This window comes from Ceratotherium simum, chromosome X (genome assembly GCF_057802395.1).
Source record: "Ceratotherium simum simum isolate JZ-2026a chromosome X, ASM5780239v1, whole genome shotgun sequence".
NCBI classification, from domain to species: domain Eukaryota; kingdom Metazoa; phylum Chordata; class Mammalia; order Perissodactyla; family Rhinocerotidae; genus Ceratotherium; species Ceratotherium simum.
This window is the reverse complement of record NC_141940.1, coordinates 69504203-69524717: the sequence shown is the minus strand read 5'-3', so window position 1 is coordinate 69524717 and position 20515 is coordinate 69504203. Positions and strand designations below refer to the sequence as shown.

Sequence of the window (20515 nt, the reverse complement as noted above, 5' to 3'; positions counted from 1 at the left end):
TTGCAGGAAGAGGGCAAACTGGGGAAGATTCATAGGACAGAGTAAGGAGATTGGACAGAAATGCATATTCTATACCTAGATAGTTCTCATGAAGCCCAAGAGATGGAACAAGGAAGAGCCTGGAGAAATCTCAGCCTCACTTTCACCCTCCTTCAGAGGGCTATGGTCTTGCCCTTCCAATCCTGTCATTAAAGCCCCTTCTTGTATTTCTTGAGAGTCAACAAATTCGAGTGAGAACATAGCACAAGCTGGAGGGGGCCTCTGATGCACTGCACTAGAAAGAGTGTGAATCGTAGCCAGAGGCAGTCTTAGACTCCAATTCCAGCTCTCATTGACTGGCTATGTGAACCTTGGACATATTACTTAAGCCTCAGTTTCCTATAGTGTCAAGTGGGACTATGAAAACGCTTCTTGGAGACCTGGTGGAAAGATTAGAGCTAAAGGAGGTGAAGAACCCAGCATAGTGCCTGGCACAAATTTAATACTAAAAAAGTTGGCAGCTTTACCTTATTGTTGTTCCAGATGCTACACCTTCTCTTTGGCAAGTTTCTCTCTACTGGTGCGCTGAGAAGAGCTGATGTGCTTGAGGATCCAGAAATTGCACTAATCCAAAAAATCAGAGCAAGAAAAACCTGGCACCTTAATCTCTTGCCCCTCCTCCCCTGCCCCACAAGCATGCACAGATTAAGGGTTGAAGGAGGTTGGAGTTTAGTGCATAGGCAGGACCCTGCCTCAAGTCCCCGATTTTGAGCTGGCTCCTCTCCTGCCACACAACTCCATCCCCATCCCATTTTCCAGAACCCCTTTAGCTCAGGCTCTCCAGTTACTCATTTTCTTGTCACCGGAAATCCCGCCCTTAGCGTTCAGTTTTCCTCGCAATGCTGCGACAGGGGAGATCACTGAGACATAGTGGGGGCTGTGTCTCCCGGGCAACCGCGGAGTGCACCTGCGCAGTGGCTTCCCCAAGCAGGCAGCTCTAATTTGCGTTCTGCACAGCGACAGGACTTGGGGGCCAAAAGGGTATATCTCCCCTCGTCCTGTCCCCTCCTCCGGCGAGACGACTGTGTCGTTCTGTTCCTGAAGCTGACGAAAATGTGAGGAAAGTCTTCTAACTCTCTCCCATATGGTAGGAGGTGGAAGTTGGGGGTAGTCCCTAGTGAAAGGGCAGAATAGGTGAAAGGGCAGAAATCTTGTGGGTGCCAGGAGGTAAGGAAGCATAAAACCTACACCACTGGTAGGCAGCTGCCCCCACCTCCCACCCCTGGTCATAGATGACTTTCCATATAATATCCATTACTGAGCCAGGGCTCCCTTACAGGAATTGTTACTTGCCGGCTCTCTAAGGAAGACTTGGGGAGACCTGCGAGCAGGGTTAGAAGATGCGAGAGGAATCAGGATGAAGAGAGCCAAAATACTCTCACCTTAACAGCTTGGGTGCAGAAATAAACTGCGCTGGCCGCGGCTGCTTTGCAGAGAGCTTCTCCAGGTGGATTGTTTGGTCTGACCCAAGATCCAAGACCAGCTGCCTTCAGGAGAGCCATTGTTGATTCCTAAGACCCAGTCTCTGAGGATATGGGCCTTTGTTATATCTGCCACAGGCTTCTCTCTCCCACTCCCCCACCTTGAGCTCACCATTGTTTTTCTGCGCTACTTTTAAATCCCCTGAAGGCGTTTTACATACTGCCCTGACCTCCTTCCCTCTCCCTAGCCTCAGGTCTCACAATAGAAGTCACTAAAAGATACCTTGTCCCCAGCCCTCCATACCACCTCATCCTCCCCTACCACCACCCCTGACCACTCCTCCACTCATCCTTTGCTTGACAGCCCTGACCCTTCCCCAGCCCTTCTTGCACCCCATTACCTTCTCCACCGTCCCCTCCCAGTACCTAAAGTTTAGTCAGGAGTTACTCCTCTGGACTCTGAAAGCACTCTGGACTCTATTATACCACTTGCCACAGCAACAATTCAATTGCTGGTTTATTTCCACGGCCCCTCCCCTTTAAGCCCTGGGGCTCAGCTGGGTCTTCTTCACCCTTATATTCCCAGCACAAAGCACTGTGCTCAGAGCATGGCATGTGCTTAATATATGTTTGCTGAATAAGAGTGCTTAAGCATGGGGTCTAATTCATTATGCTTTTATTTTCACTACACTCTAGAACAGCAAAGTAAATACAGTTAAATACCAGTCTTTTTGTTTTTGTTTTACACAACAGTAGACACAAAGAGAGGGCATCCACAGATCAGTGATTTTGTGTTTGTTTTTGTTGTGTGTGTGTTGTTACTGTTGTTACTTAACTCCTGTACCAGATCATTTTACTCATTATTTCAAACAGTTAAGGAACAACTTTATATTCTCTTCCACATCATAGAAAGATGTAAATATTATCAATACATTTTACACAGCTATTTGAACTTTTATACTGAAACAAGACAGGGATGGCAAATGAGCAATTTCATTTATAAATACTGATTACGAACCTAATTCAGGGGTATATTAAGAGGAAAGAAATATTATTAGAAATGAAACACAAATAGTAAGCACAATGTGTACTTCCCACCCTAACCCTGCCTGACTTCTGATTTAGGGCCCCAGTACCCATTTACCCAGGGCCCCTTTAACTGATGCCATCCAAGTGAAGTGATACATTTTCCCCAGACTTCACATGGGGCCAAAAAAGAACATGGCAGTTGCCTCAGATCTGGCTCTGGCCTCCTCATCTTCAACAGCCTCCCTATATTGCTCTGGCCAGTCCTGTGGTCGCTTTCTGTAGACCCTGGCCATGTACTCCAAGGCTTTCATTTTGGTGGTTTCAAGGTGAGCTCGAGGACCCCATAGAAGCTCATATTCAACTGGATTAGAGTAGGACAGTGGCCTGCATTCCAAGTAGCGCTGTCTCATAAGCTTGCAGGTGATGGCATGCTTTCTCCCTACATCCACACCAAATCTCCGAAGCAAGTTCCAGACATTGGCCTCTTTGACACGGTTGCCCATCAGGAAGATCAAACCCAGGATTGGCATCACATATTCTTGAGTGGGTCTCCCCAGGCTTTCTAGCATCATTTGCTCTTCTTCTGATTCTGGTTGCTGGACAAGGAGGTAGATGTGCTCACTGGTATCAACCTCAATCAGAGAGAACCCATAGAATAGATCAAGGATTAGAGTAGCTCGACTAAGGATATTTGGGAACACATCCTCAAATTCTTTGCCAGTGTGAGCCAATAGCTCATCCTGATGTATAGGCAGCAACTCCTCAGTGACATTAATGGTCAACTGGACCAAATCATTTGCCTTATCATTCATAGTGTCCTCTGACCAGAACTCCAAGCCAGCAGCCTGGCTTCTTTCTTTGGCCTTGTCAGCTTCCAGGGCCTTGTTATATTCTTCTGGCCAGCTCCAGGGTTCTTCATCATGGGCCTCTGCCACGAACTTCAGGGCTTCCATCTTTGTGATTTCCCTGTGGGCTCTAGAGCCCCACAAGAACTCAAATTCGAGGGGATTAGTGCCATACACTGGCCAGTACTCCAAGAACCGCATGCGCACAAAGTCAGTAGTGAGGAGGTTCCTTGTGTTCCCAAAGAGGTTGTTGATCCTCTGGGGCTCATCCAACACGTCAACTTTTAGCAGCAGGTCCCAAATGGAGGCCTCTCTTGCCCGGTTGCCATTCAGGAGAATGTGGCCTAGGACCAGGGCCAGGAGACCTGCCCTTTGCATATCCAGGGATTCTGCTATCCGATCAGTGGTCTGGAGACCCCGTTTGCTGATTAGGTTGTAGGTGTCAGCCTGGGGATCAAGAACCCTCAGGTTCAACCCAAAGACCTGATCCAGGTGGGCTGAGGCTCGTCTGAGGATCTCAGGAAACTGATCTGAGTATTCTCTGAGGAACTCCAGCATCTCTGTCTGCTGGATAGATCCCTCGGTTTGGCTTTTCATTCGCATGAAATTCACCAAAGCAATCGACCTGTCTTCTAAGGGGTCGTGGACCCTGAGCGCCCCCAAGCGTCGGGACTGCTCGTCTATAAGGACCTCGAGGTCATTCGGGTCCTGCGTAGCCTGGGAAGCGCTGGCACCCTGAGTGTCGACTGGCGTTTGATGGCCTTGGGGGGTATCGGCAACTAGCATGGAGGTGGGGGGCCTGGAGGCCTTAGTAGCCCGCATCTCACCCCAGCCATCGCTGTAATCTGCAATGGTCTCTGAGCTGCTGTGGCGCGCATTCTGGCTTACCAGAGACATAGTTCCAGGAGACAGGAGCGAAAACGGGGAGGTCAGCGATCTGTCGAAGAGAGGATAGTAGATGTGTCGGCGCCTCGGCACAAAGCCAAAGCCAGAGACCCGGGAGCTGGGTGGATCAGGAGTGAGATCTGGTGAGAGGAGCAATCTTTCGTCACAAATACCAGCTAGTAATGACTGCAAGCCTCAGAGCGTTTAGCTTTGCCGCAGCCTACGCAGGCGCAGTCAGGTTCTGTGACGTGTGACCACGCCCCGCTCCCAGTCCCCTACTCCTGCCCCCTACCTCTGCGAGGCAGGCGAGGCTGGTTGAAGTGATTGCTGCTGGACTCAAACTTGTTGGAGAAGAGAATTCAAGAAAGGGGATAACAGAGGTAAAGCAAAGGGGGCGAGAGATGGGGGATGTTCAATGACGCTCCACACTCCGCTTGAAGTTTTTCTGTGAGGTATAAAGCACCAGGCTAATAGGCAGTAGAGGATTCAGAGAGGAGGAGAAGGATACTAATGATGAGAATTATTTTACGGATTCATTAATTCATCCACCCATTCAACAGGTATTTCTTGAGTACATGCCACATGCCAGGCACAGTGCTAGGTACTAGGGGTACACCAGAGGTCGAACATAATGATTATCCTTTTCTATGTGTAGCTTACACTCTGGGGTAGTCTCAAACAATGGTAATAATAATGAGAGCTAACCCTTATGGAGCACTTACTATGTACTAGGCACTGTTTCTGGGACTTTCACTTTCCCCATATTAATCACTCAATCCTAGCTATGAGGTAGCTACTCTTGATGGTCCTCATTTTACAGATGAGGAAACTGGGTCAGAGAAGTGAATTTACCTGTCCAAAGTCAGGTAGCAACAAGTAGAAGAAACCAGTATTTGAACCAAGGTCTGTCAGAGTCTCAAGCATAAGTACTTTCTCTCACACTATTTGCCCTTCAAAGAATGTTTAGCTCTATTTGTTAAAAATGACTCTTACATAAAGTAGATGAAAATAAGTGCTCTAATGGAGTGTCAATTAACATATGGTACAAACACAGAAGAAGGAGTAAGCAATGAATTACAGCTTAGGCTGAGGTGTCTTTGATGGGGGGCACATGCCTTTAAGTGATGAATCGATGGGGGGCACATGCCTTTAAGTGATGAATAAGATGGGAAGCATTTATAAGGGCACTCCTGGTTGAGGGATCAGCATCATAAAAGGTCCAGAGGGGTGAAAGTACAAAATAAGTTTGTATAACAGCTGGTCACCCAGGGTGGCTAGAGCCAAAGTGCACTTGGATGAGTGGGAGATGAGGATGAAAGTGGTGAGACAGGAATGATTGGATTTCCTGTTTCTTTATTTAGCAGTATGTGAGAACTGGTTGGAGCCCCACAAGGTGGGAACAGGAACATCAAAATAGGGCCTGGTTATTCAGAAGGTTGGTCATGTGTTTGGGGAGGCATAAACCAAATGCTTTGACCAGGAAGAGGAGTCAGCTGCTTTTTTTTTCTGGGAGTGCTACCAAAATCATTGGGCTAAATCCCAGCCCTCAGTCATCAAGGTATGCAGTGGGATATTGGAAAGGAGAAAAAACTTACATAGAGTTGCCATCTGCAGCCACAATTTAAATCCTTCCTTATATTCTTGATGGTAATGAATACCATTACATTCAGTTGTCTTGTGCCCTGGAATTCCTTCAGAGGGCACTGCCTTCATATGTGGGGGCCAGACACTTACCTCTGATGTATTCTACATCCCAGGTGCTTTCTTACAGTAGCGAAGCAGACAGTTCAGGACCATGGATTTGGCCAAACTGGGTTAAAGAGATCAATGTTTATGCAAATGAATGTGCATATTCTACAAGGTAGAAATGTGCAGTTTGTATGCTGATTGTATCTTAGGAGAATCTTGTGAAGAGCAACACCATCTTCTGAGCTGCTACAAAGATGTAATTGAGATCAGATCTAATAGGATCCCTCACCCTGGTCTTTTCCTTTCCCCAGAAGGGCTCCATGTTCCTTGTCTAGACAGGTGCTGCCCAGGGGTAGATTCAGAGAGGATTTTTAATTCTCCAGTCATAAAAGAAAACAGATATATATTTTTTTCCTGAAATCCAGCTCACATTTAGTCTTGAGTTTACCTTCTATATCCCTCCATCTAATAAAAACAACATTGGATGGCAACATCTTACCTCTGAGATGACATCTTGATCCCACTCCACAGCATTCAAGTCCTTCACAAACTGGTCCCTACCTGGCTCTCCATCTTCATCTTTATCCCCCAGCACATCCTTCCATGAACTCTGCTCCCTAACCACATTGAGCTACACTCCTGGTCTCAGCCATTTCTATTCTAGTGGTCTGCAAACAGTTCTAGTTATTGCTAAATTAAAAATGAATGAGCTGTGCCTGTGACTGTGACATATGGCATGTTTCCCACTCTGCTTAAGGTTGTAATTAGTATTTGGGTGGTGAACATGATGTAATCTATGCAGAAATAGAAGTATAATGATGTATACCTGAAGTTTATACAATGTTATAAACCAATATTACTGCAATAGACAAAAAAAATAAAAGAATAAAATAAAAAAGAGTGAATGTAAAAAGATGTAATATAAAAAAGTTACCATTTTGAACTTCTTTTGATACTTTGTGACTTCCTTTTTGCATTTTAAAAACATGTGAATATCTTTCCTTACAATTGTTTATCTTCAGCATAATTTTAATAAATTATTTTTACTTTATAATAAAGTGCTTTTACTGAGATATAACATATAAAGTGCACAAATCATGAATGTAGAACTTGATAAATTATGATAGATTTAACATGCCATATGACCACCATGCCAATCAAGAAATAGAACATTGCTAGCATTTCAGAGGCTCCCATGACACTTCCCCCCATCTCTCCCCTCACATTTATCCCAAGAGGAAACCCTATTCAGACATCAAGCATCATAGATTAGTTTCGCTGGTTTCTGAGCTTTGTATAATATCAATGGAATTATGCAGTATGTACTCATTTGTAGCTCTCTTTTTCCAATAAAAACCCACATCTTATTTATCCATGTTGTATATAGTGGTATTTGTTCATTTTCATTATTGTACAGTTTACCATTGTATGAATGTACTACAACTTATTCTGTCAACTGTTGATGGACATTTACCTTATTTCCAGTTTGTGGTTATTACAAATAATGCTGCTCTGGATGTTCTTGTGCCTGTCTTTGGTTCACAGGTATATTTATGTTGGAAATAAATCTATAAATGGAATTGCTAGATCATAAACGTGTGTTTTCAGGTTTCATAGATCTTTCCAGAGGATTTTTCAAAATTGTTACACCAATTTACACTCCCACCAGTACTGTATAAGAGTTCCTACTTATATTCTTGTCTACACTTGGTATTATCAGTCTGTTTAATTGTAGGCATTCTAGTGGGTATGTTGTGGTATATCATTGTGGTGTTTTTTTTTTTTCTTTACTCTTATTTAACTTTTTTTTTGTTTTTACTACTTTTAAAACAAGACTTGTCATTTGTTTTTCTAGGCCAAAGGACATTAAAGGCAGAAAATTAAGAAGGATGGGAGATGCTAGAAGTCAGCTAGAAGACAACAGCAAGAAGTGATAGTTGGTAGACACTCAGAGGGAAGGAGATGGAAACACTGTTAAAAGCTGGAATTAGAATTAAAATACTATAACTGTGTTAGAGCATTCAGCACAAGATCAGAAAGTCCTAGATGTCCTAATTGTCCTCAAATTTTTCAATGCACAGTACAATCATTAAAGACCTAGGCTTATCAAGAAAAGTTAACTTCAGCTTAAGAAAACAGATATATATTACAGAATTATTAATCCAGAAAATACATAACATTTTTTAAAAAGGGTTAGTACTTGAAGGAAGAATTCAATTACATAGAAAATTCACATATGTAAAATCTCATTCCTGGATAATGCTGTATGGATATAACATTGTGGTAACTATAGCCAAATTTTTAATAATATTTATATCCTTATATCTAAAATTGTAATGATCACTCAATTCATTTTTTAAACAATAATGTTTTACTCAGAGTCAAATAACAAGACCTGATTATTATTAAGTTGGAAGATATAAGAACATGTAAAAATTTTTTAAAAAATTGTTCATGTTCCCATCAACCAGTGACATTTACTGTTAGTATTTTCATATATGTTCTTCCAAGTCTTCTCTTTTTTCCTGACTTTTTATTAAAATATAACATTTCTGTAGAAAAGTTTATAAATTATAAGTATACAGATCAATTAATTCTCACAAATTGGACATATTTGTGTAACCAGCAACCAGTTAACAAACAGAATATTACCAGCAATTGGAAGCCCCCATTGCACCTTCTTCCACTAATTAGAACACTCTCTGCCCCAAGGGTAAACACCGTCCTAAGTTTTAACACCATAGAATCATTCTGCCTATTTTTGAATTCTATGTAATTGGAATCATGCAGTATAATTATTTTTGTCTCTAGCTTCTTTCACTCAGTATATTTGTGAGATTTGTTCCTATTATTGCTTGTAGCTGTTATTCATTTTCTTTACAGAATATTATTCTATTTTGTGAACATATCAGAATGTTTTTTTTTTTAATCCATTATACTGTTTATGGGCATTTGGGTAGTTTCCAGTTTTTGGAATAACTAGTGCTGGTATGAATATTCTAGTACATGTCTTTTCATGGACTTTTGCCTGCATTTCCGTTGGGTACCTAGGAATGCCATTTATTGCTGGATCATAGGTTACGTATACGTTCAGCTTCTGACAAAGAGTTTCCTGAAGTGGTTATACCAATTTATACTCTCATGAGCAGGGAATGAGTGTTCTGGTTTCTCTACATCTTGACCAACATTTGGTATTTTCTTTCTTTTCTATCATAACTATTTTGGTGGGTGGTGTAGTAGTATGGCATCATGGTTTTATTATACTTTTCACTGATGACAAGTGAAATTGAGCTCATTTTCACATATTTATCAGCCATTTGGATATTCTCTTTTGTGAATTACCTGTTCAAGTGTTCTGCCCATTTTTTTCTACTGGGCTATCAGTCTTTTCCGGTTTATTTGTAGAGTCTTTATATTTTATAGATACAAGTTTATTGTCAAATACGTGTATTGCTAATATCTTCTCTATATATGGGTTGCTTTTTCAGTTTATATTTTTTCAATGAACAGAAGTTCTTAGTCATCATATAGTCCAATTTATCAATTAATTTCCTTTCTGATTAGTGCTCTTGGAGCCATGTTTCAGAAATCTTTGCCTACTCCAAGGTCACAATGAGAATTTTCTATGCTGTCTTCCAAAAAGATTTATAGTTTACCTTTCATTTTGAGATCTAAAAATAACCTGGAATTTATTTTTGAGTATGGTGTGAGGTAAGAGACCAAGATTCATTTCTTTTTTTACCAAATAGTAAATAGTAAAATACCACACCAATCTTCAATTGACTAAGCACCATTATTGAAAAAAATTGTCCTTTCATCATGGCACTGCAGTGTCACATTTGCCATAAATCAGGTGATCAAATATGTGTGGATTGGTTTCTGGTTACTCAATTATGTTCCATTGGTCAAGATGTTTATCCTTGCAACAATACCATACTGTGTTAATTGTTTTAATTTCATAATAGGTGTTAATATCTGGTAATGTTAGTCTTCTAGCTTTGTTCTTTTTCAAGATCGCCTTGACTATTCATGCCCCACTACATCTCTATGTAAATCCTAGAATGGCATTCTCAATGTTCACACAAAAGCCTTGTAATTTTGATTGTTACTTCTCAGTTTGGGAAGAATCAATATCTTTAAAGTATTGAATCTTACAATCCAATAATATAATGTATCCTTCCATTTGTTTTGGTCTTCTCTAATCTCTCTCAGTAATGCTTTTGAATGTGAATTTCCTCTGGCCATAGACCACTAAGAACATACCTGTAGTCGAACAAGTTGGGTTTATTTCTCATTAAAGGGATAACACATATCATGGGGAACTGTTTCAGTAAGAGCGTGTCAGAAGACTTTATTTATTGTAGGATTCGGGCTTAAGTTGTGTGATTTGTAGGAAGATGTAAAGGAAGTGGGAGTGCACTCTAGATTGGATGCTGTCAGAAAGTGAGGACAATTCTATGTTTGAGTATCCTAATAAATCTTATCTGGAAGGATGGCAGCCTAGAATGAGGCTAAGGGTATAATTGGTAAAAGAGTAGCAGTCACTCATATTAGCTAGGATATGGGGATGTTTGGTAATTTGTGTAGCTTAGATAATCTTCATGTTTTTTCTATGTTCAGATCTGATTATGGAGTGGTCTTATTTTGTCTTTATCAATCATGGTCACAGAATGATCTCATCTGATGTTGATGATTTGTGAAATTGTACATGTTCAACAGGAGAGCACTAAGGCCTATCTGATAGTATAAGGGACCAGCTCGTGTATGTCAGGGGCTGCTTTTCTCTTTTTCAGTGCTCCTTTTGGCCAAGGGCAGACCAAATCAGGCCACAGGAAATTAATCCATGATATCCAAGTTTTCATCATTGTTTAGATTTTGCTGATCAGAGGTTATTTAAAAGATATAGCTTGTAGGTGGACTTGGGTTAGTCTCTCCTGCTCCATTTGTTTCAGAATGAGTTGAATTCTCTAATATGACAAGGACTGAGCAGTAGCATTTAAGTCTCTGGGCAGGATCCATTGGCCAACTGTTACACAAGAAATTTTGAGAAACAAATTGATTATTAGTCCTTAAACAATTCTTGAAGTCAAGGACCTATATTATAAAATTCAAGCAATGAATCCAGCTGGGTTTATTTCAGAGGTCCAGATAATCATGGGCTTATTTATTTGTCTTGAAGTATGTCAGTGCAGCAAGAAGTGTTTGATATAATCTCTGTATCTCTATCATCTCTATCCCTATCTCTATCTCTCTCTATCTATCAGCAGGGTCAGGTGAAAGATGTCATATCCAGCAATCAGTTAAATTCATAGGAGCTATGGTCTGGAAAAAACATGCAAGAGAGTTTTGTTTTTCCTTAAGTGACAGAAGGAGACCATATGGGGTCAAAGATAATAGAATGAAGATAAGGGAGAGTAAGATTAGTAGTAAAGCAAAGATTCAGGAGAGTGATAAAAAATCAATTTTGCTGCATTGTCTTGGGTGGAAACTGTCCACTTATGTAGTCTTAGACTTCTGGAGGATTCCTAAGAGTTCTCAGTTTAAGATCTTTTGATGGAAGTTATATTCCAGTAGTCAGGAGGAAGTGATATACGTCTTTTAAGTTGAGAAAAATGAATCAAAGCATCAACATCTTAGAGTTTTCCTGTTATGCCAGTTGTTAGCAATACCTAATAAGATCTTTTCCAACTAGGTTCAAACTCAGTTTTTCTCTGATGCCTATTTCAAAAAACCAAATCTCCAGATTGTAGATTATGCAGAGGCTGTTTGGGTGAGTATTTTGTAAATGTGCCTTGTACATGTTGATGATAAAGCTGAAAGTATTGTATGAGTATTTAATCACACAGGCCTGTAATAGGGTAGAATCTCCAATTGTAAGTAAAATTCCCAAATGCGTGAGAACCTGCTATTAACTCAGTAGGAGATAACCTGTGGGTCCTAGAGAGGTTTGATCTTATTGTCTGTCATAAGGATAATAGCAATATTTTGGGCCTTGAAAGTTTGAAGGTTTCTAAGAGCTTTGCTAATTTTAGTCTTAGAATTCCAGTAGTTCTCTCTACTTTTCCTGAGGACTGTGGATGGTAAAGATAGTGAAGTTTCTCGGTAAAAGGTAGAACTTGACTAAGTTCCTTAATAATAAAGTCAGTAAAATGAGTGCATCTGTCGCTAGAGAAGAAATGGGAATTCCCCAGGTTGGAAAAATGAAAGCAAGCCTTTTTTTCTTGCTACAGTTATGACTGTAGCTCTCTAGTAAGGAAAAGCTTCAATCCAACTTGACAATAAACAAACAATGACAAGAATATATTCAAGCTCATTGCAGGAGGTATTTGTGTAAAGTTCATTTGGAAGTATTCAGAAAGCCGCAAACGTTTTGGAAACTGTCCATTTCTCACAGTTTTGCCAGGATTTTGTTGTTGGCAGGTAGGATGTCTTTTGGAAACATCATCAACAATACCTCTAAAATTAATCCACCAATGCTAGTTAAATATCATGGCCAATTTATCTCTGCTGTTGTGGGTACTATCATGAAGAATTTTTGCTAAACTCTATTTTAAATGATATGGTGCTACCAGTCAGGTATCCTGAAAGCACACAATATTATCTTAATTTTTTCCTTCTTTTTTTTGAATCAAGGGCTTATTTCTAACAGTTAATATTAGCTTCTTTGGATTCCTCCAAGGATTCACCTTTCTATGTGATTCCTCCAAGGATTCACCTTTCTATGTGATTCAGAAGCAATTAATTTATCTTAGTTAATATTTTTTTTTTAAGTATAGTGGTCACCTAAAGGATTACTATTAGATTCTGGGTCTTTACACTTTGAATGACCTTTTATTTTTACTATAGCTATTTCCTTAGGTTTTAATTTGCCATCAATTTTTTAATAGAAGTTCCCATAGAGGTAACCTCTTTGTTTCCAAAGCATTCCAAAGTCATAGACTACCCTAAAAGCATATACTTAATCAATATAATATTTATTTGTTTATCTTTTGTCAGTTGGTAAGTGCATGTAGGTGCTATTGATTTAGCCATATGAATAATTTAATTTCTGTGAGAAGCTTATATTTGATAGGGTTAAGTCTATTATAGTGTATCTTTTGTGACAAATTTTAGTTTTACTTTTTATTTGTGAACCATTAACAAATAAAATTAAATAAGAGTTATTCAAGAGAGTCTTTAGAACATCTGTGTAGGGTATGGATAGTCTCCTAATAGAGGTAAGAAATAATGGAGTATTTTTTTTTTCAGGAAAAGGAATGTGAGTAGCTGGGTTTAAAATGTTATAGTAGTGGACAGTGATGTGTGAAGGAGAAAGCAATCATAAGAAGTTAGGTGCCTAGCTGAAAATTGGCCACTGTTTTTTATATTTTTGGGTTTTTTTTCCTGAAAGAATTTATATTGCATGGGAAAGCATTACGTTTAGCAGAGACTCAAGACCTAATTTAATTGAAATTTTTAAATATTTTGCTATTGCTTTTATAGTTCTTAGACAAGGTGGATATGTCTACTGGATCTAACGAAAGGTTAAAATAAGCAGTAGGCCTTTAATGATTTCTATGTAATTGAGTAAATACCTTAACTGCCTATTCAGACCCATTAGGAAAAAAAAGGAAGAAAACTTTATAAATCTAAAATCATGGTAACATTTTCTGGGTAGAAAGTTATTGTATCAGTCTTTGTGCTTAAATATGAGTATGTTTCTTTGGCTTGAAAAAATATTCAGTCATTGAAAGATATTTATAATGGCATATTTTAAATAACTAATCAAGGAAGTTAAATTCTCTTTAATTTTATATTAAGTTTTGTAAATAGAAGCTATCGTGACTGTTTAAACTTAATTAAAATTTGGAGATTTTTTGACAAATCTCGTTATTTTCATTGTTTTTTCTTTTATAAGGGTGAAGGAACAAATATTTGTATTATCTAAAATCCATTTTCAGAAATTCAGTGATAGTTAAGGCATAACAGATATCTTAATAATTTTATTATTTTGAATTTGGAACTGATTTTGGGAAAGGGAAAATCACGATAAATTTTGGGGTAAGTCAAAAGGCACTAAGAGTTAAGAGAAGAATTTGGTGACAAAAAATTCTACTACTCTGGGCATAAAATAACAAACGAATGTAGCCATTTTACATGAAAAGACCCAAATTCGAATGTTACTGCTTTGGTACATTATTCATATAACAATTTACAATAAAGGATTAGTTAATATGCCTTTGTATTTATGAAGTTAGGCATATACAGATGTATAAATATAGTAATAGGTAATAATTTAAAGATTGTAACTATAGTCTTAAAATATAATTGAGTATAGAAAATAAAAGAATACTTATCTTATGAAATTTACCATTTGAATTAACTGCAACAAGCTTCTTAATAAACAAAATCATCGCCATTATTTTGCATAATTTTTTTGTATTTCTCTGAAATTATTGTACGATTAACCATTTGTATTAATTATTAACTTTAATCAAAATAACCAATTTTTCCTTTATCTAGATACAAGAGAAAAACTAGGGGGCAGAAAACCCAAACTATTTATTTTTTCATTGAGCACTATTTCATGTTATTGTAATAACCATGAGGAAGCAAATAAACATATGTATAATAATCGAAAAGCATTTGGAAATTTTGTTCATCTACTGATTTTAAGAAATGAGTATACCAAAATTATGTTTATTAGCAATATTTTGTATCTTTTTTAGGAACTGTACAAGAATGCAAAGATTATTTATTATTTAAGTCTGTGGTCTCAAAGTTAGTTAAAGATTTGAAAATTGCAATTTAGCTAACACATTAAATCTTTATGATTTGAAGCATGATAAGAACTTCATAAAACTAATCTGTTTTAAAAGACATCCATTATAACATTATAATATTCATTATATAACATTTATTGTATTAGTGAATATAATAACATTCATTATTCTAATATTCATCTAAAGATGAATACTATTATACATGTATATTTTTTATTATAAACAAGTTATGGAAAAAGTGGAAAGTTATTTAATTCATAAACTAATGTAGGGAATTTTGGAAGGTTAAATCAAGAGAACTTTAACTCTGGTCTTGAACAAACCAAAATATAGTGCTAACATTATTTTGTATGGTAAACTAATTTTTAAAGACTCAGAATCTTGACAAAATTCTCCTTTTATCTTAAAATTAAAGCCTTTCTTATTATCTCATAGCTATAGTAACAAAGGCTATTATGAAAATAAACTTTTCAGTGCCCCTCCAAAAAACATAGTTTAATAATTTTTTCCCACTATAACTGTTTATCTGGACTAGACATTTTTTTTTAATTTTTTGTTTATTGCAGTAACATTGGTTTATAACATTGTATAAATTTCAGGTGTACATCATTATACTTCTATTTCTGCATAGATTACATCATATTCACCACCCAAATACTAATTACAAGCCATCACCACACACATGTGCCGAATTATCCCTTTTGCCCTCCTCCCTCCCCCCTTCCCCTCTGGTAACCACCAATCCAGTCTCTGTCTCTATGTGTTTGTTTGTTGTTATTATCTACTACTTAATGAGGGAAATCATACGGTATTTGACCTTCTCCCTCTGACTTATTTCACTTTGCATAATACCTTCAATGTCCATCCATGTTGTCACAAATGGCTGGATTTCATCATTTCTTATGGCTGGGTAGTATTCCAATGTGTATATATGGCAAATCTTCTTTATCCATTTGTCCCTTGATGGGCACTTAGGTTGCTTCCAAGTCTTGGCTATTGTGAATAACGCTGCAATGAACACAGGGGTGCATGTATCTTTACACATTGGTGTTTTCAAGTTCTTTGGATAAATACCCAACAGTGGAATAGCTGGATCATATGGTAGTTCTATCCTTGATTTTTTAAGGAATCTCCATACTGTTTTCCATAGTGGCTGCACCAGTTTGCACTCCCACCAGCAGTGTATGAGAGTTCCCTTCTCTCCACATCCTCTCCAACACATGTTGTTTCCTGTCTTGTTAATTATAGCCATTCTGTTGGGCGTGAGGTGATATCTCATTGTAGTTTTGATTTGCATTTCCCTGATAGTTAATGATGTTGAACATCTTTTCATGTGTCTGTTGACCATCTGTATATCTTCTTTGGAGAAATGTCTGTTCAGGTCTTTTGCCCATTTTTTAATTGGGTTGTTAGTTTTGTTGTTGTTGAGATGCATGAGTTCTTTATATATTTTGGAGATTAAGCCCTTATCAGATGTATGGTTTGCAAATATCTTCTCCCAGTTGTTAGGTTGTCTTTTTGTTTTGTTGATGGTTTCCTTTGCTGTGCAGAAGCTTTTTAGTTTGATGTAGTCCCATTTGTTTATTTTTTCTATTGTTTCTCTTGCCCGGTCAGACATGGCGCTTGAAAATTTGTTGCTAAGACCAATGTCGAAGAGCATACTGCCTATGTTTTCTTCTATAAGGTTCACAGTTTCAGGTCTTACATTCAAGTATTTAATCCATTTTCAGTTAATTTTTGTGTATGGTGTACGGTAAGGGTCTACTTTCATTTTTTTGCATGTGGCTATACAGTTTTACCAACACCATTTGTTGAAGAGACTTTCTTTTCCCCATTGTATGTTCTTGGCTCCTTTGTCAAAAATTAGCTGTCCATAGATGTGTGGGTTTATTTCTGGGCTTTCGATTCTATTCCATTCATCTGTGTGTCTGTTTTTGTGCCAGTACCATGCTGTTTTGGTTACTATAGCTTCGTAGTATATTTTGAAATCAGGGAGTGTGATACCTCCAGCTTTGTTCGTTTTTCTCAGGATTTCTTTTGCTATTCGGGGTCTTTTGTTGTTCCATATAAATTGTGGGATTCTTTGTTCTATTTCTGTGAAAAATGTTGTTGACACTTTGATAGGGATTGCATTGAATCTATAGATTGCTTTAGGAAGTACGGACATCTTAACTATGTTAATTCTTCCAATCCAAGAGCATGGAATCTTATCATTTCTTTGTGTCTTCTTCAATTTCTTTCAGCAATGTTTTATAGTTTTCAGTGTACAGATCTTTCACCTCTTTGGTTAAGTTTATTCCTAGGTATTTTTGTTTTTGTTGCAGTTGTAAATGGGATTGTCTTCTTAATTTCTCTTTCTGCTACTTTGATCTTAGTGTATAGAAATGCAACTGATTTTTGTATGTTTTTGTTGATTTTGTATTCTGCAACTTTACCATATTCGTTTATTACTTCTAAAAGTTTTCTGGTGGATTCTTTAGGGTTTTCTATATATAAAATCATGTCATCTGCACATAGTGACAGTTTCAGTTCTTCCTTTCCAATTTGGATCCTTTTTATTTATTTTTCTTGCCCAATTGCTCTGGCTAGGACTTCCAGTATTATGTTAAATAGGAGTGGTGACAGAGGGCATCCTTGTCTGTTTCCTGTTCTTACAGGGATAGCTTTCAGTTATTCATCATTGAGGATGATATTAGCTGTGGGTTTCTCATATATGGTCTTTATTATGTTGAGGTACTTTCCTTCTCTACCCATTTAATTCAGAGTTTTTATCATAAATGGATGCTGGATCTTGTCAAATGCATTCTCTGCATCTATTGAGATGATCATGTGATTTTTATTCTTCATTTTATTAATGTGGTATATTATATTGATTGATTTGCGAATGTTGAACCATCCCTGCATACCTGGAATAAATCCCACTTAATCATGGTGTATAATCTTTTTAACGTATTGTTGTATGTGATTTGCTAGTATTTTGTTGAGGATTTCTGCATCGATGTTCATCAGTGATATTGGCCTGTAATTTTCTTTTTTTGTGTTGTCCTTGTCTGGTTTTGGTATCAGGGTAATGTCAGCTTCATAGAATGAGTTAGGGAGCTTCCCCCCCTCCTCAATTTTTTGGAAGATTTTGAGAAGGATAGGTATTAAGTCTTCTTTGAATGTTTGGTAGAATTCACCCGGGAAGCCGTCTGGTCCTGGACTTTTATTTTTGGCACGTTTTTGATTACTGTTTCGATCTCCTTACTGCTGATTGATCTATTTAAATTCTCTACTTCTTCTTGATCCAGTTTTGGAAGGTTGTATGATTCTAAGAACTTATCCATTTCTTCCAGATTGTCAAATTGGTTGGCATATAGTTTTTCATAGAATTCTCTTATAATCTTTTGTATTTCTGAGGTGTCTGTTGTAATTTCTCCTCTTTCATTTCTGATTTTACTTATTTGTGCCTTCTCTCTTTTTTTCTTGGTGAGTGGACTAGACATTCTTAAAATACATAACAACTGAATGAATTTTTGATCAGTTAAAGTTTCTCAAGAGAGGGGGAAAAGAAAGGAAGTGGAAAGGAAAAGAAATGAGAGGCAACTGGCTTTAGACAAAAGTGTAATTATCAGTGCAAAAACTAATTATCTTCTCTCTGCAAGGAAAGAGAAGAAAGTTTAGATGTAGAAAAATAGATTTTGTCATACACACATACAAAAGTGAGTGACATACAGCTCATTTTGAAATATTATGTCCCTTGACAATTTTATTAAGATGTATGATCAAAAGTCCAGCACTTATTAACCCCTAGAGTACAGAAACAAAGAAGAGGATTTCTCCCATGTCAAACAAAGTTATTTCTTTTTTGTTTTGCTTTTAAAATTATTTATTTATGTACAAAAGGCCCTTGCTTTTTCTTGAAATAGCATTGGTTTATAAGATTATATAAATTTCATGTGTGCATCATTATGTTTCAACTTCTGTATAGACAACATCATGTTCACCACCAAAAGTCTAGTTGCCATCCATCACCATACAAATGTCCCCCTTTACCCCCTTTGCCCTCTCCATCCCACCTTCCTTCTGGTAACCACCAATCTGTTCTCTATATCTATGTGTTTATTTTTTTTATCTTCCACATATAAGTGAAATAATATGATATTTGTTTTTCTCCATCTGACTTAATTTTGCTTAGCATAATACCCTCAAGATCCATACATGTTATCACAAATGGCAAGATTTTATCTTTTTTATGGCTGAGTAATATTCCATTGTATATATATACACCACATCTTCTTTATCCATTCATCCATGCATGGGCACATTAGGTTATTTCCAAGTCTTGGCTATTGTAAATAACGCTATAATGAACATAGGGGTGCATATGTCTCTTCAAATTAGTGTTTTCATGTTCTTTGGATAAATACTCAGAAGTGGAATACTTGGATCATATAGTAGTTCTACTTCTAATTTTTTGAGGAGTCTCCATACTGTTTTCCATAGTGGTGTACAAATTTATATTCCCACCAGCAGTGTATGAGGATTCCCTTTTCTCTACATCCTCCGCAACCCTTATTTCTTGTCTTTTTAGTAAAAACAAAGTTATTTCTCTTTTTGATAAACAAGACAATTTCCTCATGAAGATTTCTTCTTTTTTTGCTTTAAGGTACCTTCCAAATGAATAAGTTTGTTCGTGTCAAAAGATCCCCAAAGTTGCCACTGCAATTCTAATTTGTCCCTACTGAAATTGTGCCATTTTTAGAGAAAGTGTATAAGTTAGCATTATAGTGAGAAAACATGAAGAAATCAGGTGTTTAGTTGGAAATATTTACAGTTTTACCTTGAGAAAATGCCATGAGGGTTTCAATATCATATTTGAGCAGACAGAAGAATCAGCCAACTTGAAGATAGGTCAATTGATATTATCTAGTCTGAGGAAAAGAAAGAAAAAAATGAAGAAAAATGAACAATGTCGGGGACCTGTGGGACACCACCAAGCATACCAACGTACATATGAGACTCCTAGAAGGAGAGGAGAGAAAGAGGCAGAAAGAATATTTGAAGATATAACAGTGGAAAATTTCCCAAATTTAATGAAAAACATTAATCTGCACATCCAAGAAGCCCAATGAAATTGAAATTAGATAAAACTCAAAGGGAAAAGGACAAAGAGAAAGAGAAACTCTTGAAAACAGCAAGATAAAAGCAACTCATTACATACAAGGATACTCCATAGTATTAACAGCTGATTTCTCGCTAGAACCATGAAGGCTTGAAGACAGTGAGATGACATGTTCGAAGTGTTGAAAGAAAACAAATGTCAACTTAGAATTTTATATCCAACAAAATTGTCCTTCAGAAATGAAGTAGAGGACCTCTGGTTTCCTATTCAGCATGTAAGGAGCTTGGAAGTAGTCTCTCACATCCTCAAAACAGGCAAAAAGCCAAAAAATGGAAAATCAACAACTTCTTAGATCCATCAGAGAATCAAGGTCACAAGGCAAATGGCTGCCCCCAAAATTGCAGAGACAAACATGCAGATACAGAGAATCACTATTTACTAGAGGAGAAACCCAGGAACAGAGATCTTTGCTGGAACCAGCATTGAAGTAGAAAAACCTAGACTGTAATTGCCAAATTGCTGGAAACTCAGTGTGGACTTGAGAGTTAAAAATTTCAGGAGGTTCCACTCTTAAGGGTACCCATACATTTTTGTGTTTTACTTCCAGGAACCCTACCATGATCTCACAGTGAAGATTGGAGAAAATCTCATGCTTCTGGCAAGGGGAGAAAAATGTAGCAATATGGAAACACACTCAGAGAATTTTATTCTTCTTAACAAGGCCTTTTCAAAAGGGAAATT

At 37.5% G+C, this 20515-nt stretch overlaps 1 protein-coding gene across 1 annotated transcript; it reads right to left on the bottom strand.

Annotated features, from left to right (window-relative positions):
• Nucleotides 1–2124: 2124 nt before the first annotated feature.
• MAGEE2 (MAGE family member E2) lies at nt 2125–4398 on the bottom strand. The gene has a single exon (XM_087427447.1). The coding sequence runs from the start codon at nt 4229–4231 to the stop codon at nt 2660–2662; it is 1572 nt and encodes a 523-aa protein (XP_087283573.1). The 5' UTR covers nt 4232–4398; the 3' UTR covers nt 2125–2659.
• Nucleotides 4399–20515: the final 16117 nt, after the last annotated feature.

Excerpts from the sequence above, each read along its gene's own strand:
- MAGEE2 (XM_087427447.1), bottom strand. The coding sequence starts at position 4,231 with ATGTCTCTGGTAAGCCAGAATGCGCGCCACAGCAGCTCAGAGACCATT.